Source organism: Carassius auratus, unplaced genomic scaffold (genome assembly GCF_003368295.1).
Source record: "Carassius auratus strain Wakin unplaced genomic scaffold, ASM336829v1 scaf_tig00215790, whole genome shotgun sequence".
In the NCBI taxonomy this organism is placed as follows: Eukaryota; Metazoa; Chordata; class Actinopteri; order Cypriniformes; family Cyprinidae; genus Carassius; species Carassius auratus.
In genome coordinates, this window is record NW_020528246.1 from 1 (window position 1) to 21,095 (window position 21,095).

Consider the following 21,095-nt stretch of genomic DNA (forward strand, 5'->3'; position numbering starts at 1 on the left):
ACACTAATGACTGACAGTTGCACGGTCATAAGCAGCATCCAGTTCTGAGTTATAACTTCACCCACTAATTTGTTCTCACTGTCCCAATCCACAAAAAAATAAAATAAAATAAAAATACGCATGACCCTAACAGTCCATGATTATGAAAAAAGGCTAAAGTAGTATGAGGTGTATCAGACGGTTTTGTTTTGAGATTATTATTTTGGGCATTCCAAATGGGAAAGTCGGTTGTGTAACATTAGAGCAGGCACCTGTAGAGATCTCACAAAAAGCAGGTTCTTTTCATTACACGGTTGTTCTTTTAGTTTTGCTTGCTAAAGGCTTTCCGTCAGCCCTGTTTTGGCCTAAACAAACCAAACAGACGAGGTCTCAATGCACAGGATGTGTACTGATGCCTACACAAAATGTCTGACCAACAACAGCCATAAAACTGTCTCCAGTGGATTTGAATAGCATGCAATCACATTTCAAGGCAATTGCAAATTCCTGTAAAGAGCACAATATACTGTTAATGATATTAATTTAGGGTGTTTACTATTAGCACACCCATAGTGAGCAGTGGCACATGCTAACAATGCTGGAAATTAAGTTTGAAAATAGCGAGGAAACATTTTGATTTTACAAAATGAGTGTGTTATGAGTGAACCTGAATCATACACAATTGGAATCTTTTGATTTTGTGGCCATAAAAACACACTTTTGCTCATTATTTAATAGTGATGTTGCTAGCATGCTACACGTTGTTAGCATCCTGTGACCGCTTTTTAAGGTCTATCTGAATTAAAACAAATCTTAATAATAAATACAATCAATCAATTAGCTACGAAGAGGCAGGTAACCAAAGTCTATAGAAAATGATAAAAGAAGATTTGCTTAAAGGTGCTGATTTGACTAGGTTCAAAGCGTTCAGACGGTTTAGTGATCTGCGTCGGTGGCACGTGTTTGGATGGTCACTACTCTAGGGTGGTTTGCTCTGTACTGCGATTGGCTATTAGCTCTTGCACTGTAGTGCCCCTCACCAATAAAACAGAACGGCTGGGCAAACAGGGGCGGAGCAATCTACAGTCCCCTCCCACAGCATCTCGCAAGGAGTGTGCATCGTAAAAAGTCAGCCGTCCTTTCTCAAAAGTCCAGACACAGTCCGAGGCGAGGTGGTAAAGGGGCAGTGAGGGGGCCAGCAGAAAGTGTTAGACGCCCCGCACTTTGGCAGTAAGATCTTGCCCATGCCCATTGCGAGGAAACAGAATGGAGGACAGTCCTGAGCATATCCTCTGCGACACTGTCATGACCGCTATCTGGATCGTACCTACAGAGACAAATAGAAGGAAAAAGACAGATTCCTCAACAATATTGCCTAAGTCATTGTGAGTTAGTCAGCTCTTAAACGCTTAATTTTCTCCTCACCGTGGACTTGCCATGTCTTGTGGAAGATGGAACCACTCCTGCAGTTTTGCTTCAACACCCACTCCCACCTACACACAGAGAAAACAACTCTTTTTAAAATTCACATTTTTTTTAGACACATACTTACATACTAATATATTAATACACTAAAAATGCAATTCATAAATATAACTTGAATATACTTCACAGGGAAAGGTATATGAAAGAAGAAGCTTCTTCTACAATTTAAAACATCACTACAATTTAAAATTAATAGTAAACTTAATTTTAATATTTTACATGTAATTTATTTATTTGATGCAAAGCTGAATTTCAGCATTCATCATTCTAATATGCTGATCTGGTGTATTTAATATTGTAAAAAAAAAAAATTGGTCTGTGACATTTCTTTCAGGATTCTTTGATAAATTGAAAGTTCAAAAGAACAGCATTTATTTTGGATTTTTGTAACATTGTAAATGGCTTGACTGTCACTTCTGATCAATTTAATGCATCCTTGCTAAAATAAAAGTACTAATTTCTATGTTGACCTTAACCAGGTAGGACCCAGGCTCCACTGTGCATGCCCAGTAGTGTCGTCCCTGTGTGATGGAAACATCAGCCACCAGGAGGTCAGAGTGAGGTCACATGAGGTAAGAGCCCGATCAGCAGCCTGCAACAGGGTCATCCCAGGAACACTCCGGGCATATGTCTGCCCTTTCCCCAGCGCCACCCGCTCAGCATGTAGACCCCAGCGTGAATCCAGGCAGAAGGACAACACTGAGATAGAGGTATGCAGGAGAAATGGAGTGGAGGAGAGGGTTGGAAAGGTCAGGTCATAGGGAGCAGGACACAAAATGAAAAGAGGATGAGGAAGTGAACATATAAAAAGGAACAGAGAGGGGGGATATGTATGCATAAGTGTAAAAGAGAAGAAATGGGATTCGAAGAAAGTAGGGGAAACAGAGAGGACAGCAGGAACATTGTACATATTCCAGGACTCTAGGATTCAGAGGAGATCAAGCAGCTGATATATTCCAGTTAAACAGGAATACAAGTCAAAGAAACAGCATAGATAACGGGAGCAAGGGAAGGTGGAGAACAACAGGAAACATAAGGAGAAATAATACAGAGAGGAGAGCAAAAAGAGACGTGTCAGAGAGTTGTGGATATGCATGGAGAAAAATACTACCACAACAGAATTAATTGTATGAGAGAAAATGAGAAAGAGAAAATATGACATGCATGTAATAAAACAACAAGGTTCAGTTTGATAGAATTGTGATATGGATGGGTGAATGAATGGATCAATAAGTCCATGGCTAGATGAATAAATTCATATGGATGATTAGATGGATAGAACGAATTAATCAGTCAATCAGTAAATAACTATGATACAGATGAATCAATGAAAAGTGAACAGACAAACAAACAAACATTAACAAAAATGAGGATGAATGAATTAATAATTCCGTGGAAATGTATCAGTTGATGGGTAAATGGAGGATGGATAGATGATATCTTGAGTGCATGAAATAATGAATGAATCAATGCATCGTTCAATGGATGGATAGACAAAAGCAAACGAACAAAGACAAAAATAAGCAGAGGAATGAATGGAAGAATATATAAATAAATAAATAAATAGATGAATTTATAAATGGAAAACTTCAAAACTGAGGATGTAAATTGTAAGTCGAAGAAGTAGAACGAGTGGAAAATATGCAATAATTTTACATCTTCAGTAATGTGAGAAACTGAGGAGATGGAGGAAAAGTCTTATTTTAAAGGGGTTCAGATCCAAGTGCTTATATTTGCGTGTGTGTGTCTTACCTGGTGCAGGAGGTGTGTGTAGATACACCTCCTCACTGTACTCTCCAAACCCTGCCTTATTACAGCCTCGAACTCTCAGGATATACACACTGTCCATCTCTAGCTTATCAATCACTGCACTGGTCCCGCCCACATCATCCAGACGCTGCCATGAACAGTGTGTGCCATTACTTCCTGAGCTTCCTTCAGACAAGACTCTGCCCCATAATGCTCCAGCACCGCCCACTTTCCTCAGATACTCCACTGAGTAGTGCCAGGCAGGGGCAGAGTCTTGTGGGAGGCGCCAGCACAAATAGAGCTGGTCATACGCCAAGGTCTTTTGAGTGTCAATCACAGGAGCCAATGGGGCTGCAGAAGGAAAATAATGGGTTGGATTAAATGTGAATTGAATGCATTATTGTATTTGACATAGAAAAGCAAGTTTTTATGAAAACCTTGTATAAAGTCCATGCTGCTAAGCGCCTTGAGTTCTCTGGAGACGTCCATCTGAAAGTGTCGGAACGAGGGATCAGCAGATAGAGAGAAATGGTGTAGATTTTCTATTGCTTTAACCAGTCTGAGGGAAAAAAAGAGATAAAAATCAAGTTACTTGAATATACAGAAGCTTTCTTTGATCCTGTGTAACATAATATTACCACATTTATTTTGTGTTCCTTTTGAAAATGTTTCTATGGAAACACACAATAGGCTATTGTGGGATTCATATTTCATAAATGACCAGATTTGCACAATCACAGTAACCCACAAACATACACTCTAACCTGTTGTGCGTGACTCTGGCAGCCTGCACAAAGCATGACTGGTCAGTTTCCTTAAGCAGCTCTTGAGTGTATGTGAGCAGGCCTGCGTTCTCCAAAAGACTTTGTTTTTCAGAGAGCTGTGCATTCAGAGCCCCTGCCCGCTGTGCACGAGCTCCCTCCAGCAGCATGGCTAAGACCCCCTGACGCTCCACCAGCACACTTCGCAATTCACTCACGCACTGATTGGACTGCTCCTTGGCCACTGCGCTGTTCACCTGAACACAGAGGAACACCGATTAAACAGGATAGAAGGGAATATAGCGTAACTGTAACTTTCTTTAAATATTCTCTTTTTTTACTATGTATAGTAGGAGACCTCATTGTGGCTTTTTAAATGTCAAATATTTTAATAATTTAATTAAAAAGTTTACTTTAATTTATATTTTACAATTTATATATTTAAAATATTTGCATTAAATTAATTACATTTAATAATAATAAAAAAAAATCTATAATACTTATCAAAAATGTAATTGAATGTAATTGCATTGAATTTAATTTTGGTAATCCCTTCTGTCTCTTTTTTTTTCTTGACAACAATTGCATTTTATTTAGATGCAGAACATCTTCACGACCACATCAAATGGGAGGACTTTTCAGATGTGCACCCCATTTTGCACTAGTGAGACGAGCTTGGTTGACGAGGAGGTTCAGTATACAGAGAAACTGCAGTCAGATTAGATGTTGTCAGGCCATATGTTAGCAAAAACTAATTTTCCTGTTATCAGCCATTATACTGTGCTCGTAGCATGTGCTCTTTCAATGCACGCACAAATGTGGCAACGCATTGTAGCCTATTATTTAATATTAAAGCACAAAAGAAACTACAAGCATGCAATGTCGTTAGTTAAGTTTTGAAGTTTCTAAAAAGGCGATTAATGCTGCCTTAAAACTGTGCCTGCAAGTATTTGTTATATATGAGTCACATTTAAGAACATGTCTCTGAAATGTAGTGTCCTGGAGAAAAGCACCGTCTCCCTCATCTAACACATCCAATTCAACTGGTCAGTCAAAATAACCTAATATCCCAGCTGATGTGATGTCTGTTAATCAAAGAACAAAAGAAAAAAAAGAGGAAATCAATCACTTTTGTAGCATTTAAGGATTCAACTAGATTTATTTTAGAATTTAGTGTTTGATAACTTTGTTCAATTTCTATATATCTACTACTTGCAGAAGGGCAAAGGGCAAATATGAGGTAAATATGACACTTATTATAATGGTCATTTAAGTTCACTTAAATTAAAAGTTGTTATTTTTATAAGCTAATAAATGTTTCAATTGAAAGCTCTAAATTATACTGTAGTGCTGAATGGCTATAGTCAGTGGTTAAATTTTTTTTTTGGGGGGGGGGGGGGGGTCATGTGATACTCACCTTCAGTCATAAAAAGTTGCCATTAAACAAATATTGAAAATATTCTGCATTTATGCATATAAAAGTATATTAAAAACTTTAATGTTAGGTGGGATGAATCACCATTAATACTATAATTTTTTTTTTATCAATTCATTTTTTAGATCAATTGACAGATTTATTTATAATTCATATTTTTTATTTTAAAATATTTAAATGAAATTATGTTAAATCATAATAATAATAATATATATATATATATATATATATATATATATATATACACACACACACACACACTTTTTTTCACGATTTACATCCTTATATTTGAATTGCTAAAAGTTTACAGCACCTGAAAAAAAAACCCCACTCACATACCCTGAGATGTCTCACAAACACTGAAATATAATTAAAACACCAGTGCTGTGTACCTCAGTCTGAGCGATGCCACTCTCTACTTGGGTGATCTGGGCCTGTACAGAATCCTGATTGGCGAAGACATAGTTCATCTCCTTGGTGATCTTCTCCTGTGATTTCATAACATGGAGAACTGACATTAAACTTCACAGGTACCACAAAGTTTGAGAATCCAGACACAGTATTTATTAAAGGGAAAATCCACAAATGTAATCCAAAACAAGTCATAACACGGACAATTCAAACAATGACAGAGTTCAGGCTGAGGCCAACAGAGTAATCCAGATAAACAGGCAGAACATCAAGACACAAGAGAACCAGGATAAAAGGCTTAGAAATGCAGTTGTGAATACATAAAGATTTAATGATGAGGGATTTATTAAAGGGAAAATGTAACCCAAAAACAAGCAAAGGTCATAACAAGGGCAGTGCAAACAATGACAGAGTTCAGGGCTGAGGCAAACTGAGTAATCCAGATAAACAGGCAGAAGTCAAGAACCAGGGAAACAAGACGGGAGAGAACCGGGATAAAAGGCTTACCCCTTATTTACACTGCACATGTTATGGCTCTTGCAAAGTTTTGTTCCATCCTCCACATGGTGCCAACTCACACCAGGAGCATTTCAGAAGTTAAGCGTCGGGATTCACAAGACTAAGTGATTTGCCTGTCCATCGTTGTTTTTCTTGATTTTTTGTGTTATAACATGAGTATGCTGGCTAAATGTGTATGTTTTGTGTGGTTTAATTCTGTCTATTGTTGTGTTTTTTGCTATGTCCTACTTTTATAAGATAATTTAATTAAAAATCCAGTTATGAATGACAAGGATAAAGGTTGCTGTGTATAGTCGTCTAAAAAACATTCTCAGTTATCGTGTATGTATAATTCACATACAATTTCTGGCCTCCTGGCAAAGATATATTGATGTGAAATTTCTTTTTTTAATTTAACAGGATTTTTTTATTTTAATTTAGTATTTATTGTGTGGCTTGGATGTGGCGTCTGTCAAAAATAGGCTAGCTGCCTATCTTTAGTGAAGCCGTGAAGTTCTGAAACATGCTGTGGCATGGCTATTGTAAACTAGAGTGGCTGTGATAAGCTCCAGTTGCCACTTCAGAGCCATAACACCACAGAAATGTGACATGTAGAACATATCCGCGTTTGTGCATCACACACAGGGTTGCCAACTCTCACGCTTCTGGCGTGACACTCACGCTTTCAGCATCAATCTCACGCTGAAGTCCATGCGTGAGTGTCACGCCAGATGCGTGAGAGTTGGCAACCCTGGGTGTGAAACTTTGAGGAATCTTATCCAAGCTGTAGGCTAGTCAGTATTGGTCAGTCTGTCGTATCTGACATAAAGGATCTGCAAATGAAACTGTGACCACAAACACCATTAACTTAAGTGAATTTGGTGGCAATAATCAGCAATATTTTATACACAAATAACTTTATTTTTTGAATGTTTCAATATGTGTTGACACAAATTGCTTATTTGAGTTTTTAATTGGTACAACAACATGGCATTGAGTTGTTAGAAAAGAAATGCATAGCGACATTATTGCTTGATAACGTCAGGAACTGATGAATCGGCTTTTTGAACCGGTTCAATTAGCCGATCTGTCCGAAAAGAACCGGTTCACAGAAATAAATCGGACTTTGCGTCACTATTAGAAATTCAGTTATCAACACTGACACAAGACTTAGCAATGAAAGACAGTGAGGGCTTATACAGAGTAAGCTAACCATGCTAATGGGACACAGGTGCAATCAATGAGTGCTGATGAGTGCAGGCAAAGGAAGACTGAGTGACAGAGGTATGGGATGGGATTATCATGTCAACCTTTTGACGGCAAATAAAAGAGCTTCAACACTGCCATCATCTGTATGAACATACAAATAATTAACTGCACTTGAAGCTTTCACAAACTGAAAAATGAATTACCCAAAACTCTACATGGCATCATCATGAAGATGAACTGTATGTTTATATGTGAAATTCAGGAGGGGACGTCGGATGGTATCACATGGGGACATAATGACGTGTGCCATAGATAGTATAATATGTTTACTTTGAGTATGACTATAAATCAGATTAAGGTAATCAAAAAGCTCTGTTTACATGGTAGATTCTTAATCGGATTATTGTCGTAATCGTGTTAAAATCCTCTGCTCTTTACCCCTGATCATTCAGAGCTGTGCAGAGCTTAGAAAAAAATAACCCAAATAAATATTTTCCTTTTATTCAGGAAAGAAGGGAATGTTTGGCATATTTATAATGTTTATGGTCTAAAGAGTAAAGAGTGCATAAGGATTAATGTCAGGAATGGATACCTTTAGTGTTTGGTAAGCCAGCGCAATAGGCATGATCTTGTGTCCACTGTGGGCTCGACGGAGTTTACAAAGCGGGCATAACAAATTCTGACATGACCTGCAGTAAAATTGCAACCTCTCCTGCTCATGCTCCACACACACTAATACCTGCATGTGAGTAAGAGAGAGAGAGAGAGAGAGAGAGAGAGAGAGAGAGAGAGAGAGAGAGAGAGAGAGAGAGAGAGAGAGAGAGAGAGAGAGAGAGAGAGAGAGAGAGAGAGAGAGAGAGAGAGAGAGAGATGTGAAGGAAGAGAAATGGACAAGGGAAAATACAGAAAGAAGAAATGTGGTTAAGAGGAACTTTTGAGACCACAGCAGTATATCAAAAATCATCTGTGCTGACAGCTTTGAAAAAGGGCAATATTTAAATATCATTTGCATGGTATTGATTTCAAAATATATAAAAGAATCCATTGTCACATGGACAAACATATAAATAAAAATAATGCAAAATCCTGTTTTGCACATACACTACTGTGCAAAAGTCTTAGGCAACTAATATTTCATGAACAAAAAATGGTTTTAAGTCAGTTATTTCTATCTTATGCTGTAGTGTGTCAGTATGAAATATCAGTTTACATTTCTAAACATTTCTTTTGCAATTATTTGGAATAATGCACTGAGATTTTTGTATGAACAAGGAGTCTTACAACAGCCAGTGCTCCACACAGAAATCTGATCTCAACGTAATCCAGTCCATCTTGAATTACATGAAGAAACAGAAAAAACTTGCAAACACTTGCAAACACTTGCAAAGATACCAGAAAATACCAGACAAAAATAAGGACAAAAGCTGTTTTAAACACAAAGTATGGTCACACAAAAAGTTGATTTGATTTAGTTGATAAATAAAATCTATTTATGACATTATTTTTTGAAAGCATCCTCACAGAATTTTTTTAAAAGTGCCTATAACAGTACTGTAGCTTTGCAGGAAGGTTTCTTGAAGTGTCTTGGAGATATTGCCCCAGTTCTTCTAGATTGAGTCTGTATTAGTTTGTTCTGTTTCTTCATGTTATATCCACTGATTGTTGTCAGAATCCTTGTGCAAACAAAAATCTCACTGGATTATTAGAGTTATTATTATTAGAAAGTTAAAAAAGAACAACATTTATTTTAGATAAAATCTTTTGTAACATTATAAATGTCTCTTCTCTCACTTTTCAAAAATTTAATGCATGAATAGAAATGTTAATTTATTTACAAAATAATTTACTTTTGAATGGTAATGTATATGAATGGTAAATTTCTTCAAGACACTTTCAAGTGCGGAAAAATTGAAACCTGATTGTCAGCAAAAACAAAATCTATGGTTTGACTCTCTCTCTCTCTCTTTATGTTTGTGGCCCATTAGGGTTGATCTTCTCTCAGAATAAGTTTTTTTTTTTTTTTACCTTGGGTCTGAAGCTGTGTGTGGGCATGATGTGTTCGTGTTGGGCTCGTGGTGTGCCCCAAGGGTGGTACAGCTTGAAGCACTCGTTACAGAAGTTGGACCTGCAATCAGCGCAGCCTTTGGTGGCCTCCAGAGCCTGAGGAGGTTTGCAGAACTGGCACATGATTGCCATGCTGCCGAGACTCACCGTGTGCCTGTACCTGCACACATGGACAAAGAAAGACATCGGTCATCCATGAGTCTAATCTGAAAAGTAAATACATATGGCTTATATATATTTTTTATTATATGTGTGTATGTGTACAAAAAATATAGCATGTGTGGTCTATTGTAAGGTAGATGCAGCTCAGCTGTCCAAAGACTCCATAAAAGAAAAGTTCAGCTTCCCCATTTTCTCACAACTTCTCTTTTAAAGGAAAAAAAGAAGAACCCTCAAGTATTCAGATGTTAAGAGGAACATAATGTTTTATTTAAATATTTTAACAATTTTATATGTATAAATATGTGTGTGTGTGTGTGTTTATTTTTTTAAATCACATATTTTAAATGTCTTGATTTTGTATGTCTTTTTTTTTTTTTAATTCTAGAAACAACATGTCACGTACGGAGCTCCATGCATGACATGCAGAAGAAAAAATAGATCTTGTTGCTATGAATAAAAAATTTGTTCACATGATCTGTGTCCATGTTATACTCATTTGTTTCCTTTGTCTGAATTTTTAAGTAAAATTTTTTTTCTTGCTGTTTAAATCTATAATGGAACCTACAAAGTATTATGGCCATTTTAAAAACCTTAAGGATATTTGCTTGTGGACAATTTTACACCAGCACAGAATGGGAGCTATGCATGCTAATTACTGGAAGAGCAAAAAATTCTGTCTCCTCCTTTCGCTACCTAATTTTACAATTCCAAAATGGTAATTTCATTGGTCCACGTACTGTGTGAGAATATTCAAAGCGCTATCAATCTCTTTGGTCATGTGCCTATGAATAGATGCAAGTTCAGAACAACAGAACCCTGCTCAAGGGTTCAAAACCAGTAGAACAACATTTCTGCATTGCACAGCACAGTTACTGGAATTCAGTTTTAATGTAGATCCAGTAAAAAAAAAAAAGCAGAAATTGTGAGGAAAAGTGTTTGCGTCTGAAAGAGAGAAAGAGCGAGAGACCTCTCCACTATACGCTCCAGCGTGAGGTTTCTCAAACAGTCAGTAAGCCCTCTCTCTCCTAGCTCCACATCTTTTCCGCAAGTGGGACAGGGGAACAGCATGATCACAGGAGGGGTGTCTTTACGCCTGCGTCCTGGATGTGTCCCACACACTGTACAAGAAAAGAGAGAGATACAGGTAGAAAAAGCAGTTTCCAACATTAAAGCTTCTTTAAGCCCTAGTAAATCTAATCCAGGAAGAAGAAAGGAAAAGCTAATCAATGCAGAAAGAAGACAGATTCCCAAGGCCTGTTGTGTGCTGACACATTCAGAATCAGCCCATCATGACGGCTGCTACATTTAATCACACACACACTTGCAAAGTGCTGCACAGATGCAATACATCTGAATGATACAGCAACATCTATTAACTTTTGCACAGAGCTAAAACGGTCAACATTTTAAATATATATAATATATATATATATATATATATATATATATATATATATATATATATATATATATATAGTATTTATTAAATAATAAGCGAACTAATTATTAAACTGACATGATTCTTAAATTTGATTGATAATTGATTTGAGCTAAAACTATTTCATTATGGGAGAATAAAAGGACCACAAAGAGATATAAGTGTGTAAAATTAGATGTCTGGGTCACTAAGACTTTTTATTTTGATAAAAAAAAATTAATACAATTATTCAAAAAGGATGCATTAAATTGATCAAAAGTTACAGTAAAAACTTTTACATTGTTCTATTTCAAATAAACGCTGTTCTTTTGAGCTTTCTATTCATCAAAGATTCCTGAACAAATATCAAGCTTGCCACAAAAATATTAAGCAGCACAACTGTTCTCAAAATTGATAATAAGAAATGATTGTTGAGCAAAATCAGCATATTAGAATGATTTCTGAAGGAACATGGGACGCTAAATACCGGAGCAATGGCTACTGAAATTCAGCTCTTCCACCATAGGAATGAATTACATTTTAAAACATATTTATATAATAGAATAACATTTCACAATATTACAGTGTTTACTGTATTTTGGATCAAATAAATGCAGCCTTGGAGAGCATAACATTGAAAAATCCTAACGAGCCCAAACTTTTCTATGGTAGTGTACAGTTTAGTGGTCACTATAAAAATGCTTGACTGCAGACTGATTGATTGACCAATCAGAATCAGGTATCCCAGACAGCTGTTCAATGAAATACCAGCACACTGTATTTTAATCTTAGTGTCTATTAATGAACACACAAACCTGTTCTGATCACCCGGTCTAGACGGTCTGTTTTGGGCGGAGGCCGGCGTGTTTGTCGGGGAGAGCGTGTGATGGGGCTTGAGGTGGGAGTGTTGGGCTCTGGGGGGAGTTCGGGTGGAGGGTATCCTCTCTGAACCAAGACTTCTGCGGCACACAGCACACACACACTGTGCATACAAGGCAACACTATCGGCTGCTTCACCATCTCCTCACACACTGGACAGCGCAGCTCTCTCTCGATGCTCTTCATATTGGACTAGACAGAGAGAAAAAAAGAGATATTAAATAAATAATTAGCAGAAGAGGTTACGCTCACTCAAAAATACTTCATTCCTGATGTTATATGTGCAGTTTAAAAAAAAAACTGTAGATTGATCCAAAGATGTTATATTTGGAGTAGAACAGTTTTTATTATTATTATTATTTCCATTTTAATGACTAAAAATGATTGTGGATTATGCTGTAGACTGAGTTTTTGTAAGGTTAACATACGGAAATAAGGCAGAACTCATAAAGTTCAGAACATTTGCATATCAGGACATCAACACAGAAGGATGTGCATATCAAACATCAACACACACAAACAGCCATGTTTATTAAAACCGCAGTCAATACTTCCTTTTTTTCTATTACTTTTTATAAATTACTCCTGTTTCCCATTACTGGGTTACAATGGAAATCTTTTTATGCAACATTCAAATCATGAGTAACAAATAGAATATGACTGATATCTTCAGCCGCTTCATTTTATTCGTAACTGACGAGTTGTTTTCGACTGAGAAATCTGTAAATAGGTGTTTTTCATCTTTGTTCTTTCCAGGAAGAGTGTGTAAATGCAAATCAAACATTTCAAATGCCAGAAAGCACAAGAATGTCGCTCCTCAAGCTCAAAAAACTTGATGTTGACTTCTGTAATAAAGTTTAAGGTTATTGAGAAATCTTGTTTATTTACATTCCAGCCACCTGAGCTTCTGTTATAGAGTCATTTTAAGGAATTAAACATTTTTAACTCAACACCAATGGAATCTAAATTAAAGAAATTATACAATTTCAACAGTTCTTGAAGTAAAAATCCCATTCATTTTATTTATATACTGATTCTGAATGATGAATATATGATAAACCTTTAAAGATTGGTGTTTGTTTACTGATGGTTTATGCTTTTGTTAAAGTTGTCAGTCCACCTTGTTTCAGCTTATTCTTTAAATAATATTTAACAGTGGAATTTATGGTGAAAACTGCATTTACTATATGACCAAAAGAACACTTTATTCCAGTCCACTCATGCACATTCTCTCTACACTCTACTTAAATAATTAGATTTTGAAATACATATAAGATATATTTTCTATATATAATCAAAATAGTTAAACAAATAGTTATAAATAGTTTTTAATTTAATTATTCATAGGATTGTAAATCATTCCTTATTAAAGTCACTAAGTACACAGTCTTGTACATTTGTTTTATACAGTTTTCAGATTTGTTTGCCTCAAATTAAACTTTGTAATGTTGTGATTCCCCTCATAGCTGGTTGGTGTGGTTCATATCTTTACAGTTGAAAAAATATATATATATTTTAATCCTTATGGGAAAAATATTTTCAGAACCAAAGCTGCTGCAAAAGTGGCCAGGCACTGTTTCAACTCTATTAGTCCCAATCATTTGAAAGCAAATGATTAAAAGAAAACGCTGACACACTCATCCTAGCAGACAGGCGCTGAGCTAGTTTAGCTTGTTGGCAAGATGCGCAAATGAAAAGTGTCCTAAACACCTCTAAACTAAACCAGCAAATAAATGTTTGGCTATTTTAGGTTGTTTTCTGTTAAGCATAGTCGTTACTTTCCCTACGGCTGACAGCATAAGCCCTTTAAATAATTCAAGTCGCCCAGCTGTTGTCTTTTTAGCAGGCGTTTCCCACAGAGGCTCTCCAGGCCTCAGCACTCCTGCATCCCGTCTCCATGGCAACATGCATTCTGTCACGTGACAGTGATAAGGCCTTTTACATTTTCTTAAATACATATATATATTTGGCCATTACGAATGAGAGCATTATATATATATATATATATATATATATATATATATATATATATATATATATATATATATATATATATATATATATATAGTGGAAAAGCAGCCTTGGCCTCCACGCGCTTCAGTGGCTGGCAGCAGATGAGGAGCTCGGTTTCTGCTTACAGGTGTTATTTGCACATTCCGAGGAAATGAAATGCTCTTAATAAAGAATGGGGTGTTGTTCTCTGTTAACGCTGTTTTAAAATGTTACATTTGGCTATGAAAAACACCAAAACTTCCCATTTCTTTGAAAGATGCTGTGACGTGCATTCGTGTGTTAAAAATCAACCGCATGCAAATCACTGATATCGTGCAAATATGTGGTTTTGATGATGCAAATGTAGCTACTTACGCTGATGCGCACGAGAGCGTCCATTATGGATGTAAAGGTTTGCAACTCCGCATCTGCCATTGCTGGAACTATGCCAGTTGGTAAAATGATATCAAATTAAATAAAGGCTATTATTGAGAGCCCTTTTTTAATATATAGCCTAGTCATTAAAAAACGAACAGCTTGTAAGACTGCAAGACTGGTAACTGCAACCGAAACTGACGTAGGACAAACCTTTACGTTATAATGATGTTATTTTTTCTAATATATCGGAGAGCTCCAATTTAACACAATCCATGTTGATTTAGAGGTTTTCCAGCAGTGCTTGCTGTGGTCTATTCTGACGGATGTTGTAGTCGATGGATGTTGTGAGGTGTTTGGGGGGAGGTCAGTAAGGAGCATGCGCAGGGATGCTGAGCGCGCAGCCGCTTGTGATCCAGTCAAGTGTGGAATATAATATAATATAATATAATATAATATAATATAATATAATATAATATAATATAATATAATATAATATAATATAATATAATATAATATAATATATTTTTATAACGTGTGTATTTTATGTTGCTTTGATTTTATAGTTTTTTTTCTTTTTACATGCTATAACTACACTATTTGTTTCCTAACGCTGTCATGAAGCTGAAACGTGATTATCCATTTTTTTTCTTTTCATAAACTTTGTTCATATACCTAGCTATTAAATGAATAGTCTGTGTAATTCCTAATAAAGTCAAAGTCTAAGAAATAATTCATAGATATAATCCGATGACTTTAGACAATTTTAAAGAAGGGTATTTAAAGGGAATAGACTTTTTTAAATGTAAAGAGGAGTTAGAGAAAATTTCACACTTTTTCAGTTGTACTTTTACAAAGTTATTTAGGACTCAAGTTCCATTGTTTATTTGTTTAGTAAATGTGTTAATGAAAACTGATACAATGGTCTTTTTTATGGAATGTGATACTGGTTATGGAGATGGATAATATAGTCAAACTTCATATTTAATTTAGTAAATACATACACAAAGCAAAATACATGTCAACTGTACCAAATGGTGGACTGTTTTCCACTAATTTTAAATATCTTTTATGATTACTTAATCTCAGCACAGATCAATTGTTAAAGCTGTTAAGACATATTTGCTGCTGAAAAAGATAATGTATTAGATTTTTTATGGGGCATAACACGAAAAAGCTTTGTTTCATTGTTTTATGCTTCCCGTTGTTATGTAGATTAAACAGAGGAGAAATAACTGTGCTGCTCTCTTGTGTCCACTAGATGGCGCTGTCGGGTTTGTTGGTTCGCACTCGGCACAGTTTTCAGACACTAGCGTCGCGTCATCTTTCTTTGCTCTGCTGACCCAGGGACTGAAAAGCGAGGTGTTAAGCCTGTCTCTTTATCTTCCAGCTGTCAAACATGGGTGAGTATAACTTTTATACAAATTATTCAGAATAAATAATGTTCTACCTATTGGAGCTGTTGGATAGTTTGCACGCATGAACATGAAACAGGACCGATATCGTTTATTTCACTAGTTAACTCGCTGCAAACTTTGAGCCCTTAATTGTAAAATAGTTGCTTGCTGCAGATCTTGATTTAAAGCACTTTGTGAGAACATTAGCAGTGTGTTGAAATGTGGTAGTTTCGTCCTTTTGTGTTTCGGAAAAAAAGCACAAAACATTGTACGTTACTATCTAAATGTGTTTAGCCACAGCTAACCCATGCTAAAACATTTCATACATTTTCAAATCGCCATCGGCTCAGCATTTGAAGAACAGGCGAAAGAACAAGAATAGAATGATCCCAATGTACGCTAACTATTTATATAAGCAAATAAGAACTAAAAGCAAAAAAGATTATTGTAGAAATTTGTAGCTGCACGGAACGTTTTGAAGAGCGTACTGTACATTGAACGTGTCAAAATTCGTCCATGTATTTTATTGTTCAGTAGAACATAAATGATCAAATCTTTCAGATACGTTTAAACTTAGTGTAAATTTAGAAATAGTAAATTCAATTTGTTTTCAAAATAAAATAATATGAGTGAAAAATAAGTGTTTGGATGGTTCCACGCACTCTTTCACACAGTCTTTCTCTCTCTTATTTGTTTTACAGCGGTGAACACAAGCACGTCCCTGCTGTTGTCCAGTCTGCTGTCAGTGCTGGTGTTTGCAGGGATGCAGATGTTCAGTAGGCAGCTGGGCTCTTCGGAGTGGCTGACCATCCTTGGGGTTTCCTGGGATCTGTGCTGTTTGTCTGCTCTCTTACTGTATCCTTATGCCGCTTTGTCCTGCATACAGTCCTAGTTTGTGTAACCTCAACATTATTTGTATTTTACTCATCTGCTTTCTGTTAATTCTTAACCTGCCATTACAGGCTTTCCAATAACCTGGAGAACCTTGTCTTTGGCAAAGGCTTCCAAGCCAAAATCTTCCCAGAGAGTAAGTGTGAGAATATGCATGCGCTGACCCTGTCTGGTGCATCCTGCTCTTCGCCTGCAGAAAGTCCAAATGAATACACTATACCCCCTTCCTCAAATCTTACCCTGGAGGTCCAATGCACTGCAGAGTTTAGCTCCAACCCTGATTAAAGTCACCTGTCTGTCATTTTCGAATGATCCCAAAGACATTGATTGACACTGAATTAGCATGCTCAGGTGTGTTTGATTAGGGTTAGAGCTAAACTCTGCAGGAAAGTGGATCTCGAGGTCCAGATTTGAGGATCCCTGCACTATACACTACCATTCAGTAGTTTGGCCTATTTAAAAAAAAGAAGAAAATAAATTAATACTGTTATTAAGCAAGGATGCATTAAACTGATCAAAATTGACAGTTAAAAGGTTAAACCGTTAAAAAAAAAAAGTGAATGCAGTCTTTTCAGCTTAGTTCATCTGAGAATACTGAGAAAAATTCATTAGTTTCCACAAAAACACAAGCCAGTGCCAACTGTTTTCGACATTAATAATAAGAAATGTTTCTTGAGCACCACATCAGCATATAAAAATGATTTAAAAATGAATACATTAATCTTTAAATACATTCTAACAACAAAAAATTGATTTTAACTGTAATAATATTTCACAAACTTACTGTTTTTTGTGATCAAATAATTGCAACCTTAAAGAGTGTAAGAGACATTATTATACCGAGCCCAAACTTTTGAACAGTGCCATTTTATAATGAACAAATTATACAAATTTGTAATACATATTAAATCAGATTAATGATTTTAATTCAGATTAATATCTGTACTTGCCTGAAAAAGATTCCATCCTCTCTCTTAGTTTCGTGTGCCTGTGCCTCTCTCTGTTTGCGTCTGGTTTGGTGCACCGTGTGTGTGTGACAACATGGTAAGTGGGACGGCATTACTTATGTTTAAAGTAATTGATTACCACAGAAAAAAAAAAAAAAAACTTGACTCGTACCAGTTTTGAAAACTAACAAATAAAAAATTGTAGAGGAGAAAACCCACAGTACTTTTATAGGTTTCATGTCTGATTGGCAACTGTTCATTTGTTCTTTCTTTCTCTGCCCTCTCCCATATAGCCTGATCTTCTCTGTCTTTGCACTTTACTACATCAACAAAGTGTCAGCAGCTCTTTACCAGGCAGCACTGTCCCAACTCCCGCCAAACCCACCAGCAAGGGCAAAAGAAAGAACTGAAATGCTTACCTCATCCCATTACTATCGCGGTCACCCATTCAGCCACCAGACCGCAGTGTGCTGAAGCTACAGAATCTGATGTGTTTGCCAACAGCTGACTTTTTTTATTATTATTATTCATTCCATTCAAGATAACTAAACACATTTGATCAAATCAGTCATAGATGTGTGATTTTGGGTTCTGTTTACAATATATTTTTGTTTAAGGGGTTTGTTATTAAAAATTGATGAAAGAATACGTGTTACCATTTTGCTTGTTGGTGGACTCCAAATGACTAAAAGGTGTAGTCACATTTGTTGTCGCCTCAGCAAAATTTCACAGGCAGATCCAGTCATTCAATAGGAATATATAAATGGAGAGACTAATAGGGATGTGTGAAAGCTTCCCTTGCAGACCTGGACATTTTTTTAACCCAGAAAACTGTCTGTACTATACCTTAAACCACAAAGTGTTTTCATTGTTCTGGTTTTCCCCGCTTTGTGTATGCTAACTGCCTAAGGCCTCAAAATGCATTCTGGGACTTTCAGCTAACTCAGTCTTGGTACTGACCCTGCAAAAAATTTCAATCATTGTCAACTTTCTGTTTAAACTAGTATTACTCAGTCCTTAAAGGTCAAACTGCAGATAAGGTTCAAACTAGCATGGAATTTAAAATATGGGCCTCTACCAGTTGAAGCGCAAGCAAATATATTTTCAACGTGTTTCAATTAAAGCCAGAAAGCTGTGAAACTGCTGTGATCTGAATTTTCAGAAGGACAAAACTAATGGATGTCTATTTTTACATCAGAGTTTCTGCGGGTCTTAAAAAGGATTTTAAAAAGTCTAATTAAGGCCTAAAAAAATCTTAAATCAGACCAGGAAGTCTTAAATTCAGTCATGCCATTAAAAGTTAAAGTTAGTTAACAACTTTAGGAACTAAACAAGAACAATCCTACTACAGCATTTATTGATCTTAGTTAAAGTTAATTTAAACATTTACAATTTTTTTTTATTAAAACAATGGTGTTTGTTAACATTAGTTCATACACTGAATTAGCCTGAACTAACAATGAATAACTGTATTTTCATTAACTAACATTAACAAAGAGTAATACAGTATGGTAATGGATGTACTGTTCATTGTTTGCTCATTTTAATAAATTAACTAACATAAACTAATGGAACCTTATTATAAAGTGTTACCAACATTTCTCATAAAACAAGACTTCTTATCCTGTTGTTTTGCTTTCCAAATAAAGGTATGTATTTTAAATCAATATTTAAGAATCTTTAGACAATTGCACTGGAACTTTTTTGAATCAAACTACTAGTTAGGCCACTTAAAAAAAAAAAAAAAATCATGTCCTAGCTTGAAAAGAAAGCTGAGAAAACTTGTGAAAACAGTTCTGAGCTGTACTAGCATGGATGCTACTATGATAACACAATCACGCCCATTCAAAACACAATGTGGCATTCATCCATTCTCTCTCTTCCCCTTTTTTTCCCCCATGTCCTACTGAGATTTCATTTAGTTTCCAAAGGGAAACGCTGTATAAGAGTAACTTTACCTTTGTTTGCTTGAGGAAATACTGATTTATTAGGTCTGTGGTGCAAAGAATGCATTAATTCCAGCTAAACATTCTGTCTCATTCATATGTGGTATGTGCACAGTAATGCTGCTACCAAAAATGCACATAGGTTGTGTCGTTGGTCACTTAATTTATGATCGTACATTTTCTTACATAGACAAAATGGTTAAAGGCACTTTTATATTCTGGTTAGGGAGTGGACATCCCCTCATTCCTGCTTTGCAGGCTGGAACAAGCCTTATCACTGCCAAAAACAGCAGCCCTACCCTTTAAAATAATGCCCTGGCAAGTATCCTTTTCAGACATCTGTCAAAACTGAGAGCAAGAGAAGTTGTTTTGTCAGAAGATAAGTATTGTGAAAGCTTTGAGTCACTCACTTAGGAAATCAAGTTTGGAAAAACACAAGCGTTTTCTGTGGCGTTAAGCCCTAAACAGTTAACAATACAAACAGTTTACGTTACAGTCCTTACCCACGGACTCACCCAACTTCATACTCGTCATTCGGGCGGAGCCCCAGTATAAATGCATGCTCTGCTTCTTGAACAACTCTTGCACGGGACATAGGCTACATTCTTTCATCTTCAGGTGACGCTCTGCCTTTTTTCAGCGTAAGTACACAGATTTTACTATTCAGAAAAGTGTTGCAGTGCTCTAGAGCATAGTATAACTTTGTTTAACTTGAGCATAATTTATTTTATTTTAATTTTTTAACCTTAGTATTCGTAATGACTTCGAAACAGGAAAATAGTTTTCGAGAAGAATGTGACGTTCGTAGATGCCCAGATTCTATGGACGTCAGCGTCATTTACATAATCGAATCTAAGTTTTACAGGGAGATTAAAAGTCCGCTGTTAATTTTAAATAATAGCTGTTAATACTTACATAACTGAAAAAATTGCTTTCAGCATATACTATTATTAATTGCCTTAATTCTTTTGCGTCATCATAATGACGGTGGTGTATTACTCACACTTTGGCTTTTTCCCAAATGGAAAATCCAGTTACCTATGTTTCAGTCTGCCCAACAGTTTGATTAAGCGATGAGACACTCACATAAACGAATGTTATTTCTCACTGTAGACAGTCATAATGCCGTCTGATCTGGAGAGAGCGATGGAGACGATGATCACAGTGTTTCACCGTTATGCAGGCAATGAAGGAAATACATCAACATTAAGTCGCAAAGAGCTCAAACTGCTGATGGAGACCGAGTTGGCCAGCTTTATGAAGGTACAACATTCCACCTTTTATTGCTACACCCAGGGTGGGGCAACTCTAAACATGGTGACTTGGACCCTGATGATCGGGTTGGTTTCCAACACGTTCCTGGAGGCCCCCCAACACTGCATGTTTTCCATGTCTCCTAATCAAACACACCTGATTCAGTAGAGACTCCAGCAACTCAAATGGGTGTGTCAGACAAAGGAGAGATGTAAAAGGTGCAGTGTTGGTGGGCCTCCAGGAA

The 21,095-nt window shown here is 36.3% G+C and overlaps 1 protein-coding gene and 1 pseudogene across 1 annotated transcript; one reads left to right on the forward strand and one right to left on the reverse strand.

Moving 5' to 3' along the window:
- Window positions 1–854: 854 nt before the first annotated feature.
- On the reverse strand, window positions 855–14,781 carry LOC113095803 (tripartite motif-containing protein 46-like; annotated as a pseudogene).
- Window positions 14,782–15,667: 886 nt separating this feature from the next.
- On the forward strand, window positions 15,668–18,301 carry LOC113095802 (keratinocyte-associated protein 2-like). The gene is made up of 5 exons (XM_026261174.1): window positions 15,668–15,819; window positions 16,515–16,668; window positions 16,776–16,840; window positions 17,683–17,748; window positions 17,945–18,301. Exons 1-4 carry the CDS (start codon window positions 15,816–15,818, stop codon window positions 17,739–17,741), a joined length of 282 nt encoding a protein of 93 aa, XP_026116959.1. The 5' UTR covers window positions 15,668–15,815; the 3' UTR covers window positions 17,742–17,748; window positions 17,945–18,301.
- The last annotated feature ends 2,794 nt before the right edge of the window (window positions 18,302–21,095 follow it).

Excerpts from the sequence above, each read along its gene's own strand:
- LOC113095802 (XM_026261174.1), top strand. Across the intron at positions 16,669-16,775 it reads TGTTTGTCTGCTCTCTTACT|GCTTTCCAATAACCTGGAGA; the intron begins GTATCCTTATGC and ends CTGCCATTACAG. Across the intron at positions 16,841-17,682 it reads AGCCAAAATCTTCCCAGAGA|TTTCGTGTGCCTGTGCCTCT; the intron begins GTAAGTGTGAGA and ends CCTCTCTCTTAG.